Genomic DNA, 18,040 nt, shown 5'->3' with positions numbered 1-18,040 from the left:
CTACAGCCTGTGGAGCGGCAGAAAGAAGTTGAATCCAGCCAAGATATTTCCCTCCTATACCAAACCTTTGCAGAGTCTCAAATAAATACAGCCACTCCACCCTGTCAAAGGCCTTCTCGGCATCCAATGACAGAATGGCAGTGTCCGCACAGCCAGATTTATTAGACACTGTATTAAGTACTCAATGGATATTGTGAAAGCCCTGCCTTCCCTGCACAAAGCCGTTCTGGTCAGAGTGAACTATTTCCCGCAAACTCAGTTCAAGCCGTCTAGCCAGTACTTTACAAAGAATTTTGAGATCATTATTAAAGACCCACTCCCGTGAAAATCGTGTTTTTTGAGCTTTTCACATGTTCCTGTGGCATTTTTCTGATGTTAGAGGACATAGTAGCAGGGAAAGAAGTGCAAAATTGCATTTCTGAGTTGTTCTGCCTTCAAATTGCTGTGAACCAATGGCAGACGCAAACTGGCAGTTTCAGGGAGACTGGAGCTGACGTGTCACAGCTCCAGGGGAGGGCACTAGTGCTACAAGCTCCCGCCCCGCTCTGCATCTGGCTCAGAGGTGAAAGGCTTGGCAGCTCGGTGTAGCTCACCTGGTAGAGCAGCTTGCACTGTGAGTAAGGACTATGCTCCAGTCTGGGATCGAATCCCAGTGTGGAGTTTAATTGTACAATGTCCAGCTGTCAGCAAGCGGGGGGTGGGGTGGGGTGCGAGGAGGTGGCTGGGCGGGCGAGGAGGTGGCTGGGCGGGTGCAGAGCAGCACAGTCTCCACCCACCCTCCAGAGGTGCATTGCTAATGTGCATTGCTAATGAGCTGGTTTTAACATGACCGAAAAGGGTCGCGGGAGTGGGACTTTAAGCAGTGAAATTGGTCTGTAAGATCCACATAGAGTGGGTGTCTTCCCTGGCTTCAACAACAAAGTAATTACTGCTGTATTAAACATGCAGGATTTCAATGTTTTCTTCTCCCTTTAGCATTTCTACTGCTTTTTTACTACAAGTTATATGTTTCAGCTGGGGTCCGCCCGCTATTCAGACATCCCGCTATTCCGACATGTCTCTATTTAGACATGCCGCTATTCCGACACTTTTTGGTATCGCTAGTCCGACACGTCATCAGCGAGATACATGGCATCAGGCAATAAATCAGTCAGAAAAATGATCTTGCATTTTAAAGCAGAAGTAAGCGATCCGGTCGTTTTGGCTAATGCTGCGTTCCAGGCAGGCTTTTGAAACCGTAAATTACAGCTTCAAGTCACGACTTACGACTTTGTAGCGTTCCAGGCAACCCACTCGTGTTTTTCCGACCTGTTTTACCGGTGAAAGTCACTATAACGGCCACTCGTAACTTCTGACCCGTGAACTCGTACCAGATCGAACTGGTACGACGTCACAGGTCGGAAAAACACGAGTTACGAGTTTCCTTGAACGCACCATAACAGTCCTCGTCCCTACGTCACCACATTCACGGCGTCCCTTGGCTGCACACACAGCCCTGCATGCCGTTCTCTCTCCTCATTGGATAAAAACTGTAGGATACGATAAATGTTTTCTCCTGGGCTCAGAGCAGAGCAGAGGGACTGACAGACCGTGTTTCGGTCCAAACACTCTATGTAAGTGATTGCTGTCGGAAGATATAACTATTTAAGACTTATATTAACACAAATATATCACTTACTTCTGCTTTAATAAGCTACAATAAAAACAAAAACCTCCCAAATCTCAACAAAAGGGAGCAGAAAGAAGAATAATCTTATGTAATCTGCCCCTTTATCCCAGAAAATCTTTTTTCCCCTTTTACCTATGTTAAAACAATGTAAAGCAGGACAATAGTTACCATTACTTTGCACGCCTTTCCACTACACAGTTACAGCTCTACTGGACTCGGTTTAGGTCATTTTCCATTACAGCTGAGTCCTTCACAGTTCCTCCTCAGGGCCGCGTTGTCTCACTCTTTATTCTCTCGTCAGCTCCAAACACACGACACGTGCACCTCGTTAACTCAAGTGACAGAATAATAACAGTCTCAGTAGCTGCAGATCAGCGGGCGCTGCTGCCGGTGTGTTTTTAAACTTGGCGGGTTTGTTTTTTCTTCTCTTTTATAGGCCTATGTATTTGTGTATGAGAAACAGTGTCTCAGATGAAAAATCAGAAAGTCACGTCTGACTATAACGTAATCAATCAATGTCGGAAAAGCGGAATGTTTGAAAAATAGTAAAGTGCCGCTACTCCGACAATGAAAAAAAAAAATGTCGGAATAGTGGGACGCTTGAAAAATAATGTTAAAGCAGAAGTAAGCGATCCGGTGGTTTTGGCTAATGCTGCGTTCCAGGCAGGCTTTTGAAATCGTAAATTACAGCTTCAAGTCACAACTTACGACTTTGTAGCGTTCCAGGCAACACACTCATGTTTCTCCGACCTGTTTTACCGGTGAAAGTCACTATAACGGCCACTCGTAACTTCCGACCCGTGAACTCGTACCAGATCGAACTGGTACGACTTCACAGGTCGGAAAAATACGAGTTTCCTTGAACGCACCATAACAGTCCTCGTCCCTACGTCGCCACATTCACGGCGTCCCTTGGCTGCACACACAGCCCTGCATGCCGTTCTCTCTCCTCATTGGATAAAAACTGTAGGATACGATAAATGTTTTCTCTTCGGCTCAGAGCAGAGCAGAGTGACTGACAGACCCGTGATTCAGTCCAAACACTCTATGTAAGTGATTGCTGTCGGAAGATATAACTATTTAAGACTTATATTAACACAAATATATCACTTCTGCTTTAAAGGAGCATTATCGCAAATCCAAATTCTTAATTCGGCCACTAGATGGAGCCAGGCGGAGCATATCAGATATAAACAAGTGGGCAGCTGTCAGAGAGAGAGAGCAGCCTCGTTTAGTCCCCCCCCCTCCTCCCCCCCTCCTCCCTCACCAGGCTGAATGAACGTGCAATCGCGGGAAAGGAAAAAGAAAACTCGCTAGTGGAAGCGGCAGCTCTACTCGCGCACAACCACAACAATGGCAACAACAGCAACTGCAACTTCCTCCTTAATAACGCTGAGAGGACAGCTGAAGAAAGACACAGGGACGTGGAGACAAAGTGTTCTACCGAGCGATTCAGTGACTGTAAGCAGCCTAACACTGCTACATTACAATTTACTGTTGCATTTTTCCGGTTCGGAGGTCGGATTTGCGAGTTCCGAGTGCAATCGAACGCAGCAAGCGCCGGGCCGGCTTGGATCATAACAAAGACAAATGCTGCATTTGCCCCACAGACACTATACTGTTGGCGATTTTTTTTGTAAATTTAGTTATGGCTCCCCCTATAAAAATAAGCTGAAATATGCAAAAGATAGGTATCTTTTGCATATTTCAGCTTATTTTATGCTATTACTGCTGTATTTGCGATAATGCTCCGTTAATGCTGCTATTCTGACAATTAGAAGTCAATGTCGAAATTGTGGCATGTCGGAATAGCAGCATGTAACCGTTTCAGCTTTAGCATTAGCCTTTTCAACATTGCTTTAGCAGTTTCTTGAACTAATTTAGCATTGATTCAACAATTTCTTCAGCTCATTCAGCATTGCTTCAGCAACAGCATTCAGCTGCTTTCAGCATTCACACACATTTTCTGCAGGAAATGCTATCTTTTTCTAGTTAGGGCCACGGGCCATCGCACTGGGCACTGGCCCCTACAGCTATGAAATAGCTGCAGGGACCAGCTATTTCAACTCGAAGAGTTGCAGGACAAATTATATATCAAAATGTGCGGTTCAATCGGGATCGGTGTGCTGTTACTTTTCTCAACAGTTAACGAATTTTTCGTTAACTGAAAAACTACGCAAAATTTTGCATTGAAGTCAATGGGACGGGCGAAAAAAAAAGAGCGAAAAAGACCAATCATTGGAGTTTAACAAACGTCTACTGCTCAGGCATACTTTCACCTAGAGACTCCATTTAAACTTTAAACAGTAGACACAAGTCTTGTGTATTGTCGTATTACTCCACGTTTTGATAGGTCATATAGTTTTTGATCAATCCCCGATCAATGACCATGATCATTTTTGGAGAAATTATGAGATTATAATGGTTGTGTATTGCACGGAATGTTCGTGTCAGAGTGGGTGACATCATCAGTGGGAGAGAGCCCAGAAAAACTCCAGATTTTTTCTCTTTCCAAACTCGGCCCGGCCACAATTTACACTCTACACACATTATTTTTTCAGAAAATTGTAGACAAACTTGTTCTGTCTCTCACCATGTGCTCAAAATATCAGAGAGACTTACAGAATTTACAGAATCAGCCTCTAAGTGCGGCCACGTCTGTCTCTGCTCCTCATTCACTCCAATATAAATATTTTCTGAGAGAAGCAGAACGGCTTGATGTTTTAAAACTGCCAGCGTCGCCAAAATATTTACTGTAGAAACACCAAATCGTACCAAATTTTTCAGGAAGTCCTTAGAGCAACGTTGATCTGTGTTTTGTTCTGATTTACAGTTTTGTCACAGTAAGCCTAAATGTGAGACCGGTGCAGAGGCAGAAAATGGCTCTTTTTCTCCATGTTTCTGTCTGTCTCAGCCTGCGGGGGCCCCTATCGCCGTGGTAACCTCTTTGATCCTCAGGCCAGAGCTCGTTAACTTCATAAACAATCCACCTGGCGCTCGTTTAAATGTTTATAAACACAGACACAGCTAAATCAGACTGACACAGGATGCAGCTACTAACTAACTATGTGTCAAGTCAGTCACACACACACAGACTCTAGAGCCAGCTTCATGTGATTACAGTCACACACACACACACACACACACACACAAGCTGTGTCTCAATTCAGGGGCTGCAGCCTTCGGAGGACCCAGCCTACGCGGTCTCCGGAGGCAACGGCTTCGGAGGCTCCTCCGTCGGCCGCATCAACCGTTGGTAAATGGGACAGTCTAGCCTTCAGAGCATTTCCTGATCCGAACGTAAACAACGGCCGAACGTAAACATTTAAAAGTGCCGCTTGTAACGGCTCTGCCGCTCCTCCTCCTCCTCCTCCTCCTTTTTTTTTTTTTTTCAAGAAGTAGAATCAATACAAGGGCAGTTATCATTAATATACTAATAAACAAACCATTGAACAGCAGCCGGGGGGGGGGGGGGGCTTCAGGCTATTAAGTGAATAGAGAATAAAGAGCACAAGTAATGTGTTTTCATAGCTTTCTTATTAAAAGTTGTCACACACACCTCCGCTCCTCACCTGTGCAGCCAGAGCAGAGCAGAGCTCAGCAGCGGGCAGCCGCGCCTCCGAGCCGGCCGCAGAGCCGGGTTACCGTGGCTACAGCACAGAGCTGCTACGTTCGATAGCTAACGGCTAGGTTGCTAATAACAACAACGGTGCAGCAAAGCATCTTGGGATACGGGAGGCCGCGAAGGATGGTAGCGATGCATCCTCCGAATGCAGGGCAAAGGAGGACGCATTTGGAGGCTGCATTTGGAGGACCCTTCGAATTTGGACGAATTGGGACAGCCTTCGCGCAGCGCTGTGACGTAATCGGCCTTCAAATCCACCCTCCGAAGGATGCAGACCCTGAATTGGGACACAGCTACAGACTCTAGAGCCAGCTTCATGTGATTACAGTCACACACACACACACACACACACACACACACACACACACACACACACACACACACACACACACACACACAGGTAACCTAATGTGATTACAGCTCCTCCATATCAGTGCTTATAGAAAGATGATCATGTGTCTGTCTGATCAGCTCTGTCTTGACCTTAAGATCGTGGGTTTGATTCCCATGTTGACAGAGATGGCAAAACCGGCTGTAGCTCCCGTGGCCCTTTCAAAATTTCCCCAGAGGAAATTACATTTTGTACTCGTTATCTTTTTTCAAGGCATTATTTTTCACTGGCCTGGTTGGGCCAGTGAAAAATAATAATTGGAGGTTTCTGGTGGCCCTGACGGTTTTAAAAGTACATCGCGGCCACCGGGCCATTTATATTGTTGACCCCTGCTGTTTAGATCTGACAGAACTTGAAAATATTGTTGGTCAGCTCAGGTCCTCCACCTGCTGCCTGGATCCTCTCCCAACTGCATTTTTCAAAACTGTCTTTAAAGGTGTACAGAAATGGCCGTTTGTCCTGTTTGTCGCGCCGAGTTGTCACGAGCTGCAACACGAGTTTACCCGAGTGAGGAAAACGAATTTGATTGGTCGTTATCGAGCGGGCGGGATATTCAAAACTTGGGGCGAGCCCGAGCTCCGTGTATGTGTGCATGTCTCAGACGTTTGAATGACGGATTACGGATCCAATATCAGTGGCTGGTGAATCGTGTACAGGCGAAAAAAAAAACAAACACTTTCATCCTGGATTTACTCAAAAATAGAATTTTGCACAAAGTTTGGCCTACAACGTCTGAAAGATGAGTTATCACATTAATTTTATGATCCAGAGTGGGCTCAAATTCAGTTTTCTTTTCTGTACACCTTTAACTGCTTAGCACCAGAGGTTCTACATTTCATTAAAGCTGCGTTCACACCGGACCTTTTGTTTTTCGAATGAGCGACGAGTTTACATGTTAAGTCAATGCAAACGAGCGGTGGAGCGTTTAATCACCCAGGCGAAAAAAGGCTCGGGAGTCGGTGCGTCAGAGTGTTTTTTTGCTCAAGTTGCTCCCGTCGCTCGAGATGAGAAATCCCAACACTCTGGCCGTCAGTTGCTTGTTGCTCAGCGCTGATTGGCTTCCGTAATGCCGGTGGTGCCGGTGTAAACAGAGACACATGGCAGTGGCCATGACGTCATCAAAGCGAAAATGCGAGTCTGTGGCTCTGAGCCAAATTGACGAGCGACTGCAGCTGAGCGACGGAGCGTTTTTTTTGGAGCGATACGAGCGACAGGGACAAAAATAAAAGGTCCGGTGTGAACGCACCTTAACTGGTCTCTTCAGTCAGGTGTAGTTCCCACATCACTAAAAACAGCTGTCATCAAAACCACTTCTGAAGAAGAACAATCTGGATCAAAGTGTCATTGCAAATTACATGCCTGTCTCCAACTCACCATTCCTCAGCAAAATACTTGAAAAAACAGTTTATATACAGCTCAAGAATTATCTTGCATCAAATAGCCTTTTAGATACTTATCAGTCTGGTTTTCGTCCCCACCATCGCACAGAAACGGCACTTATTAAAGTTTTAAATTATCTACATATAAACACAGACTCCAAAAAAATGTCCATTCTTGTTCTACTGGATCTTAGTTCTGCGTTTGACACCGTTGACCACAAACTTCTACTGGAAAGGCTGGAAAGGTGGGTTAGCTTGTCTGGCCCAGTTCTAAACTGGTTCAGAACCTACCTTCATGACAGTTTTATGTTTCCATTGGTGAATTCAACTCCAACAAAATGAACATTACATTGACTGCCATTGTGTGTGTATATGTAATTTGCATTTAAAGGGACAGGCCCTGAAACCAGCCGTTCTGAATAGGACTGTTTTGAGAGGATGAAAAGAGCTGTGATGTTTGATCCATGGGGTATTTTGACCGAAGCTTGTTACAGACATGTCTTTAAGACACCTAGGAACTATTTTACTTTGGGTTAGAATATGTCTCCTTTAAATTTGCTGCAGTCAACTCTGCTGGTTTGGCAACTGTGAACTGAAGTCCTTTCTGTGTTGTTTTAAAGCTCCTTCGTAAGTTACTCAAAGTCTAACTGGAAACAGTGAAGCACATATTCTTTTTTATAGAAATTTCCTGGCCCCTGTGTATTTTCCGTCCTCTTCTTAATCCCTCTGTTAGGGAGTAGTCATGGTTCAAGAACACTCCTCTCCTTGTAGCCTTTTTTAGGTCAGGAATCTGTTTCTTTTTTTAAATTTCCTGTCATCTCTTTGTTTCTACAGGTTCCTAACCATGGATCCACCTCTCACCATCGTCCTCCTTGGTAAAACAGGAGGTGGTAAAAGTGCCTCAGGAAACACCATCTTAGGACGACCAGCATTAGAGTCCGGATTGTCCTTCACATCTGTGACCACAGAAATCAGTGAGGCAATAGGAGAAGTGTTTGGGAGACAGATCAGAGTGATCGACACTCCAGGAATATTAGACTCAGAGGACAATGAGCAGGAGGTTAAAACCCTCTGTCAGGACCTCATCAGGTCCTCCAGACCCTGTCTGTTCCTGGTGGTGATCAGACCTGGACGCTTAACCAGAGAGGAGCAGGAGGCCGTGGAGGCAGCGATCAGAGTCCTGGGTCCTGAGGGGATGAAGAAGAGCTACCTGCTGTTCACACATGGAGATGCCTTGAGGAACATGAACATGACACTGATTGATTTCATCTTTGGGCAGAAAGATGATTCACTTCCAGATGTTATCCTGAAGTTTGGGGGGGCCTATCACCTCTTCAACAATGAGAGTGGAGATAAAGAACAAGTCAGAAACCTGCTGCAGAAGACAGGATACCTGAGAACAGGTGAGTCATGGTCTCCATCACCAGGTATTGTCTCAGTCCTCACCTGTTTGTCCTGATTAAAGCTGACTGGCAGTGATCAGATGTAGAGTAGGAGTCAGGCCTTGATTAGCTCTGACAGATGTGAATCATCGTCATCATCAGAAGAAACAATAGTTAATACTGACATAGACAGGTGAGGATCAGGTAACCAGGTAATGAGAGCTGTTGTTTGGATCAACTGGTTATTAAACCACACTGTAGTTCATTGGTGATGCTGACTTACAGTTTATCTGAGAACTCATTCTCTATCTTGTCTGTTTTCTATTTCAGCACCGCATGTTGCTCCACATGAGCATGAACTTGCTCCATTCAGTAAAACAACTGTATTCACAGCTCCACTGGTTCACTGAGCAGATGATGTGAAGAACAAATCTCTACGTTAACTGGCATCATAATTCATTACTATTTTTCATGTGTGTCCTCTCTCCAGGTGTTCCAGGTGTTCCAGATGTTGCAGTGGTCCCAGCCAGGCTGGAGGAGAGGAGGATCATTCTTCTTGGTCGACCTGGAGGAGGGAAGACTTCATCGGGAAACACCATCTTAGGATCTGATAAGTTTACACCAGTCCGGGGCTTTAACCCAGTCACTACAGAGAGTGTGTCTGAGTCAGCAGAGGTCGAAGGTCGTCAGGTCACAGTGGTGGACACTCCTGGGTTCACTGATGAAGTCCTGACTCCTAAACAGCTGTATAAGGAGATCATGAGATCAATAGTAGAGGCCAGTCCAGGTCCACATGCCTTTGTTATTGTGGTCAGACTGGGCAGAGTCTCTGAAGCAGACATCAAACTGTTTGAGATTTTACCAAAACTGTTTGGTTCTGCTGATACTTCTAAATACGCCATGGTCCTGTTCACTGGTGGAGAAGAGCTTAAAGGTCGCTCTATTGATCAGTTGATCAAGTTAAACAGACATGCGTCTGATCTGGTCTCCATGTGTGGAAGGAGATACTGTGTGTTTAACAACAACCAGAGAGGAAACAGGCAGCAGGTCAGAGAGTTCCTGGGTAAAGTAGATCAGATGGTCTCAGAGAACGGAGGAGAACACTTCAGCTCTGACCTGTTCAGGATGGCTGAGACCTTCATCAGGGAGGCTGTTCAGTCAGGAGGAGACAATGATGAGCAAATAAAAACGGAGGCATGGCAGAGACTGTGCTCCTTTCTGTTTAGACATAGGCTGAGCCGTATAGTTTTGGGTCTACTGTTGGGTCTACTGGCAGGTGCAGCGGGGGGTGCAGCGGGGGGTGCAGCGGGGGGTGCAGTGGTAGGTGCAGCGGGATGTGGGGGGGGTGCAGCTGTAGGTGCAGCTGTAGGTGCAGTGGGGGGTGCAGCTGTAGGTGCAGTGGGGGGTGCAGTGGGGGGTGCAGTGTGGGGTGCAAAGAAGGGTGCCAATGAAGGTACAAAGGCATATTCAGGTGTGGAGGGGGTGAAATCTGTGATAAAACACTGATAATGCCTCAGCAGCAAAGACCAATGTAATTATTAATAAACATTAATGTTACGAATGAAATTAAACCCTCTTAACTCATTGAGTGCCGCGCTCCTTTCCAAAGTTTTAGTCAAGTGTACCGGCAATTTAGACCATTTTTGGCTTTTTATGTGGAGCCACAGTGTATTCTATATTATTGCCACCAACACATACTGTAGCTCAATTGAAAGGTTTAACTTAATGCTTCAAATGACCACAAACCGTTTGTTTCTACGTGCCTCCGTTCCTGAGAAAAGTCAAGCTAAACATGGCTGGGTTTCACCTAAATCCCTCCTTTTTTTCTAGAAAAGGAGATAGAGCGTCTTTTATGAAAGGTGCGCTGTTTGTGCCTGTCGCTCTTCTCACACTCGCATTTCTGGATCAAAGGGCTCGTATAAGATAAATATATACAACAATTGTTGTTCTATTCACAAAACCACCAGCGGGGGCGGGGGGGGGCGCCACTAAACAACAATAACACAGACGCACCGTGCCGTGTCACAGCTTCTCCCCGCGGAGCGTGAGGGTCAGTCGGCCACCGCGGCTCGGGAAGACCGGTCCCGCCGGTGGTCGCGGTCCTTCTGTGGTACGGGTCGGTGATGCCGGTCTGCTTTGGCCCAGAGACCATCAGATTTTACCGCGGGAGGACTTTGGGGAGGACACGGTGTTGCTCCAGATGAAGACCGGGCTGAGAGCTTCCTGGTTCAGCTCCGAGCAGCTGGAGCAGCTGGAGCAGCAGCGCGGGTGAGAACAGAGCAGCTGCTGCATCTGCATGCAGAACTCGTTTGCAGAAGCCGAGTTATGATAAAAACTTCCAGATCATGAGCTGTCATGTGACTTTGATCGTCATCTATTTCAGTTCTCCTCGTCGTAGAGTCCCCAAATTTACATATTCTGGCCCTCATTTATTAAACTTGCGTACACCAAAAAAATGGGTGTACACCAAATTGGGGGGGGGGGGGGGGGGGGGGGGAGAGCTCCGCTACCTGTCCAGGTGCAACTGATCTCCGCGGTGGAGTGTTTTTTTTCTTTTTTTCTTTTTTTCCCCCCCGTCACCGGGACCTGTCAGCGGGACATCGGGCCGGTGTTTCACATCCCTCCATCAGCTGAACCATGCCAGCGGTGCTGATGGTCATAAAGTAGCGTTCGCAGCAGTAATATGCCTATGATTTCTCCTCAGTCACTTGTGTTTAGTAAACTGCAGCAGCATTTCATGAGATCGCTGGGTTTCCTGACGTGGTCGGTGACACGTGCGTCTGCAGCCTCCATCCACCGGGATGACGCTTATCAATCACAAAATCTATCAATCTATCAATGTCCAGATATTTAATGTTGCCGCCCTCTCCCTGTTCAACGCAGTAATGTCGGTAAAGTCCCTCTTCTTGGCCGTCTTGGTGTCTCCATGTCGTAAAAGGGGCAGGGCGACGCCTCTAAAGCAGGAATATATCGGGGCGTGACATTTAAATTACGCTCGTTTTCAGCCGCCGGATTTATCACCACCACGCCGGTTCTACGCCGAAATCAGCAGCGTACACACTTTTAGTAAATCACACGTGACACTTGGCGTACACTGATATTTACACCAGAATCTACACCAGATCCTGCACAAGTTTGATAAATGAGGGCCACTGTGTATTAAAGTGTCTATTTTCATAATTTAAAAAAAAAGCAAAAAACGTAAAATCTCGTTTTTGGCACTCAACGCATGGGAACGAAAAACGAGAAATTACGTGGTTGGCACTCAATGAGTTAATGAATCAGAACTGAGGGTATTAAAGGGGACATATCATGGAAATATAACTTTCTAAAGGCTCTTTAACATATATAGGGTGTTTAAAATCAGTGGTTTTACCAGCTGTTCCCTCAGTTGTCTTACAATGATGTCATTAGATTTCCAGTTTGCATAATCCCACTTCTACCTGTGAGTACAGGTACCTGGTGAGCAGCGGCTCATTTGCATTTAAAAGGACAGACACTGAAACCAGAGAGAGCTGTGATGTTTGATCCTTGGGGGATTTGTCTTTGAGACACCTGGGAACAATTTTAATTTGTTTCCTTTAATCAATAAGAGGGTTAGTGATACCATAACTGACTCAGCAGCTTTAACTCCTATTGTTACCCTGCATGTTTCTTCTCATTTTTCATCTTCCGCTACTCGTCTGAGTCCTACAGCTGTAAGAGGACCCAGGGGACTGAGATATTAAATGTGTGCCTTGGTCGGAATCAGTGCGCTCTTACTTTCCTCTACGAAATATGAATTTTTCACAATGTAAAAACTGTGAAAAATGTACCATAATGAATGAATGGGAGGTAAAAAAAAAAAAACTTTCACCTTAATTAAAACCTCAATTTAAACTTTAAACTGTAGACACAAGTCTTGTGTATTGGTGTACATGTTTTGATAGATATTATAGTTTTTGATCAATCTCTGTTCAATGACCATGATCATATTTGTGTGGTGGCCTGGGAAAACCCTTCACATGGTGATACTTTGAATTTTCTTTTTTCTTTTTTTCTCCATAAACTAGAAATTCTCCGCTATTCATAATTGTTTGAATAACTGTGATAGCCATTTCAGATCAAAAGTTATGAGCATTTTCATCTATTATGACCAAAAAACTGAAAAGTGAGAAAAATGGTTTTACCTAGAACATCTCTCTCTAAATAACTTCTGAACCGTTTATGATAGACTAGCTGTGAACTGGATCTAAATGGTGAGATTTTCTGCTTTCCGAGGGTCCTTGAATGGTGCCTCTATGACAAGAAGTCATAATTTCTGAACCGTTTATGATAGAGAATATTTCTGTAAAAAGCATCTGAATCGTGGGATTCTTTGCTTTCCGAGGGTCCTTGAATGGTACCTCTACAACAACAAGGGACCTCCTCTCCTCTCGTGCTGCTGCAGCTCAGCTGTGCTGTGCTCAGTTGAAAATGAAATGCTTTGTAGGCTATTCGCCACAAGAACTTAAAAATGATTACTTTTCGTTTTGTTTTCTTAAAATATTTATTCACCACAATGTAGTAGGGAGTTCAAAGTACCAGAATCACACAAAATATAAAAATCGTGGAAATAGTACTTTTCCACCTATTTTGGCTATTTGCCACAATAGAATGTCAGCGACTTCCAATGGGTTTTCCCAGGCCGCCACATATTTGGAGAAATGTTGAGATTATAATGGGTGTGTATTGCGCAGAATGTTCCAGATAGAGTGGGTGACATCATCAGCTAGAGTGGGAGAAGTTGTCTGAAATTGTCTGAAACTTTTCTCTTTCCATGCTGCTCACGGCCACAAATTATACTCTACACACATGTAACGTAAAAACAAAAATAAAATTGTATAATCAAATCGTGGGTATCGTTAGGGTGTGCAGAAAAATTGCAGGCATAGCCCTAAATGACCTCTCCGACCTGCACAAGGAGAGGTCAGTGACCACAGCCAGACTGATCCTGGCAGACCCAGATCACCCCTTGCACAGAGAGTTCAGGTTGCTTCCGTCCAGACGCAGATACCTGCTTCCTAGATGTAAGACGAACAGATGGAGAGATTAATTTGCTCCTACAGTGACCAGGCTTTTAAATGACCTATGTTGAATGTTTGTTGGATGTGTTTGTTGTATGTTTGCTACTCGCTGTAAAACAAATTGCCCCTTGGGGATAATAAAGACTCTTGAACCTTGAACACATGAGTTGGTTGTTGGAAAGTAGGTGTAGAAGCTAAGCCAATGCTTTAAGCCACTGAGGCATTTCAACAGGAAACCTAATTGACGCGCTTTACTTTACCATGGCGGATGAATGAGAGTCCAGTTGCTTTTCAGTTCAGATGCAAACAAGTCCATTTATTTGACATCAAATGCTTTAAATCACACATCTCACACACACATCCGCACGAAGCACCGTGATGCTGCACAGCGGTCAAAAACTGTTTTTCCTGTTCTGGTTGGAAACACGTGATGCGCCCCCAAAGGTTCCTACCCTATATAGGCTGACCCACCAATAACAATCAGACCCACACAACAATTAACATCAAATCTGCTCTTACAGTAGGGATGTAAACTCCTAGCTGACTGGTCGATTTATTGGTCGATACATTCTGGCTCGACCAAAATTCTGATTGGTCCATTATTTGCCGTGTTAATTTCATCAGGAGGACCGGGGCCTTTATTTACAAAATTGCCCAGGAGACCCGGCCTTTATTGGGGCGGGCTTTTATCTGAGGGGGACTTTTATTAATCCCTCCTCATCATTCAGTAGCTCATCTTCATCTTCCTCACGTGTTGTTCTCCTTGCTGCGTTCGGACGCACTGAGCAGAGGCGGGGTTGGAGTGCAGGCGCTTGGCTGGTCGCACAGGGAGCATATCCTGTTCTCTCTCTGCCGGTTGAACATCGACTCCACTCGTCTGTACTCTGTTTTCAACACACACAGGTCTGTCTCTAGCTCTGTATGGATGTGTGTGTGTGTGTGTGTGTCCTGTGCAGACGCAACTGACAAATATTTATTTATTTATTTTATATATATAAAAGGGACAATACACATTAATGAACATTCGTACGTGTGCACAAATGTAAATGCGTCAGATGGACAAGCAATGACATTTCGTTGCCAAAAATCACTGCTGTGTTTCTTGTGCAATGACAATAAGTCTAACTTAATTAATGATCATTTAATTATTTTATTTTGAAAATTGACCGGATTCCCTCGCCTTTTCTGTGCCCGACTTCCTGTATTCCTTCCGGTATTATCTGGTCTATCCAGCTTGACAACGGCCCTCGCAGCTCGCGTGTGTTATGATTGGATGTTATTACATGTTTGACCGCTAGGGGGCAGTACTGGTTAGTAGTCAGCTTACCGTACCATATAACGGAGTAGAGCAAGACTGCATGGAGCCACATGTATGTTGTTGAGAACGTGAGACATTAAACTAAGTTACTTGCTATCAACACGGCCTCATCCTTGGAACACGAACATGACATGGTACCAGGAGTAAACTCGAATGAACGACATGGATTTAAAACCACCGGAAAGTTTGAAACTGACGGGGAATGTCGACGAGAACTGGCGCACCTTCAAACAACAGTCACTGACCACAGGATTCTGTTTGATCATTTAAAACACAATACATATATTAATTCAATGTATAGATTTCTGATTGGATCTCTGACTATTCATCTTACTTACTTACTAACTTACTGAACTGATCTCAGTCAATGAGTTGTGTTGTTTTTACTGCTGTAGCTACTTTGTGATACTGTAGTTGTAGGAACCAATAAATATCAACAATATAGATAAACAGTTCTTTGACTCACATTGTAGAGGCTAAGCTAAAGCCTGAAGCCCCTGAGGTGTTGCACCTGGATCAGTTGAGGTTGACGTGTTGTGGTGTTGCTGTAGTTTTTGGTCTTTGTTTCTGTGGTGTATGGTTCTGATTGTCAGGAGACCAATGGTTATTTTTCTCCAAGTGTGGTGAACACAAACTACAAACAGTCTCAGACTCAAACAACTCATCAGCTACAACTGATACAGGAGCAGCTCCTCGGGGTCACATGATGTTAACAGACTCATCATGTTGGTCATCAATCATTAGACATTAAAGGGATAGTTCACCCAAAATTGAAATTTCCCTCATTACCCCCACCCCCCTCATGTGGACTAAGGGCTGGGAGAAGTTTCAGAGTCCTCCATGGCTTCTCTGAGTTACAGCGGGGCTCCGTGCTGCATGTCCATATGACGGTTGAGAACGAAGCTCACTTTTCTTCGTCCAAAAAGACACACCAAAAAACATCCACATACCTCCATGCTGCTCGTCTGTAATAAGTCTATATTTTAAGCTTGTTTGTAGCGGAAGCTCCCAGTGTCTCAGTTCACTGCTCTTCCTGTGTCAGTGCAAATCTCTTGTGAGCGGAACAATTTCTCATGTCGGGGCTTCAATACAAGAGGGACATTACATACGAGCACTATGGAGGTATTTGGATGTTTTTTGGTGTGTCTTTTTGGACAAAGACAGTTGGTATCCATTTGCAACCGTCATATGGACATGCACTGCTACGCCGAGACCCCCTGTAACTCAGAGAAGCCACGGAGGACTCTGAAACTTCTCCCAGCCCTTAGTCCACATGAGGGGGAGGAGATCATGAGGGAAATATCATTCTAGGGTGAACTATCCCTTTAACCCCCATTCACACCTTGACAGATGTTAATGAGACTCAGGACCCTCAAGATGTCATCCCCACCAAGAGTTAAATACCTGGGACATCAGTTTAGAGAGAGAGGTGAAACGTCTTCAAGAACTGAAATAGAGTCCAGTTTTTACAGCTCATTCTCTTTAACTCATTGAGTGCCAGCCCTTTTATAAAATGGTCAGTGCCATGTGCCAGCGTTTCGGGGCATTTTGAGTAATATTTTAAGACCAAGAGAATATTTTGTATTATGACTCTGAAAACACAAAATAGCTCAAAGGAAAGAGGAGACTCTCTATTTAACTAGGGAAAAACCATTTGTTTGTACCTTGTTCCATTCTTAATTTATCTTAAGTTGAATAGAGCCTGGTTGCACCAAAAAGACCACTTTTTTTCTAGAAAGCTGAGAAAAATGCATTTTTGTGAAAGAGAGTCTCTCAAGAAAAACAGTGATTTATCCGTTTTAATTTTGGCTTCAAAAACATGTAAGACATCTGAACATTTCATTTCACATGTTTTTTCATTGTACAAAAAAAAAATAAAAAATACAACAAGTAGGAGTCCTACTCTGCAGAGTGATGCCTGCTCTCCTACTCCTCCTGCAGTTGCTGCCCCCTCACCCTCTCCCCCCCCCCTCCCCTCACCGCCCCTCCCCTCTCCTACTTCTCCTCCTGCTGCTTCGCCTCGTCTCTGAAGGAGGGAGGGAGACGTCGTGGCGTCTTCAGCCTCTCTGCTGGACGCGGCCGCGGCAGCGACGCACCGCGCTGATCTCTCGGTTCGTCGTCACGACGTCGGTTTACAGCAACTGGTGAAACTGACTCCGCGCTCCGCTTTCGCTTCGGCATTTCGGTGCTGATCATCTAGATGAGTTTACCTTTCCTGCCTCCTCCGATCACTTCATGCTGGAGCTATGCTAATAGCATCCGTGGCTAAGCTTTCCTCCAGCTCCACGTTACACTTGTTCCAGGCTCTGCCCGTCGTTTTCCTCTAGAAATAGAAACTTTTCCCAACTTTTTTATCTCTGTACCGATCGCACTCGTCTTCTCCTTCCTCTTCACTTCTTGCTCTGATCTACAGTCTTCTTCGTTCTACACATCCCAGAAGCCCCAAAATTACTCACAGTGTGCGCAACAGCGTCCCCATTTACCAGCCGCAGAAAACTGCATTTGACGTATATATACGTCAATGGCACTCAAGCGTTGGATTTTGATTGACGTATATATACGTCAATGGCACTCAATGAGTTAATGCTACAAACCACCACACACTTAGCATCCAGATTAAAAACAACATATTAAAGCAGAAGTAAGTGATCCGGTCGTTTTTGCTAATGCTGCGTTCCAGGCAGGCTTTTGAAATCGTAAATTACAGCTTCAAGTCACAACTTACGACTTTGTAGCATTCCAGGCAACCCACTCGTGTTTTTCCGACCTGTTTTACCGGTGAAAGTCACTATAACGGCCACTCGTAACTTCCGACCCGTGAACTCGTACCAGATCGAACTGGTACAACTTCACGGTCGGAAAAATACGAGTTTCCTTGAACGCACCATAACAGTCCTCGTCGCTACGTCACCACATTCACGGCGTTCCTTGGCTGCACACACAGCCCTGCATGCCGTTCTCTCTCCTCATTGGATAAAAACTGTAGGATACGATAAATGTTTTCTCTTCGGCTCAGAGCAGAGCAGAGTGACTGAGAGACCCGTGTTTCGGTCCAAACACTCTATGTAAGTGATTGCTGTCGGAAGATATAACTATTTAAGACTTATATTAACACAAACATATCACTTACTTCTGCTTTAACTTGTTAACATATTAACAGATCAAATCTTTCTGTGTGTGGTTGGTGAATAATTACTGTGTGGACCACCTGCTCAAGGCTGGAAAACCCAC

General features: G+C 44.9%; 1 protein-coding gene across 1 annotated transcript in view; it reads left to right on the top strand.

The window, feature by feature from the left end:
* The window catches only part of LOC311004172 (GTPase IMAP family member 9-like), a gene marked incomplete at its 3' end in the record, with an annotated part of 39,224 nt that extends 23,015 nt beyond the window's left edge, over nucleotides 1-16,209 (top strand). The window contains exons 2-5 of the mRNA XM_083996118.1: nucleotides 7,899-8,467; nucleotides 8,955-9,603; nucleotides 13,334-13,494; nucleotides 16,160-16,209. Of these exons, the coding sequence (XP_083852244.1) occupies nucleotides 7,909-8,467; nucleotides 8,955-9,603; nucleotides 13,334-13,494; nucleotides 16,160-16,209 (1,419 nt within the window). The 5' untranslated portion in view covers nucleotides 7,899-7,908. The remainder of the gene's footprint in view (nucleotides 1-7,898; nucleotides 8,468-8,954; nucleotides 9,604-13,333; nucleotides 13,495-16,159) is intronic.
* Nucleotides 16,210-18,040: the final 1,831 nt, after the last annotated feature.

Source organism: Trachurus trachurus (assembly GCF_905171665.1).
Source record: "Trachurus trachurus genome assembly, chromosome: 21".
In the NCBI taxonomy this organism is placed as follows: Eukaryota; Metazoa; Chordata; class Actinopteri; order Carangiformes; family Carangidae; genus Trachurus; species Trachurus trachurus.
The sequence above is the reverse complement of the archived record's forward strand: the minus strand, read 5'-3'. Positions and strand labels throughout refer to the sequence as shown.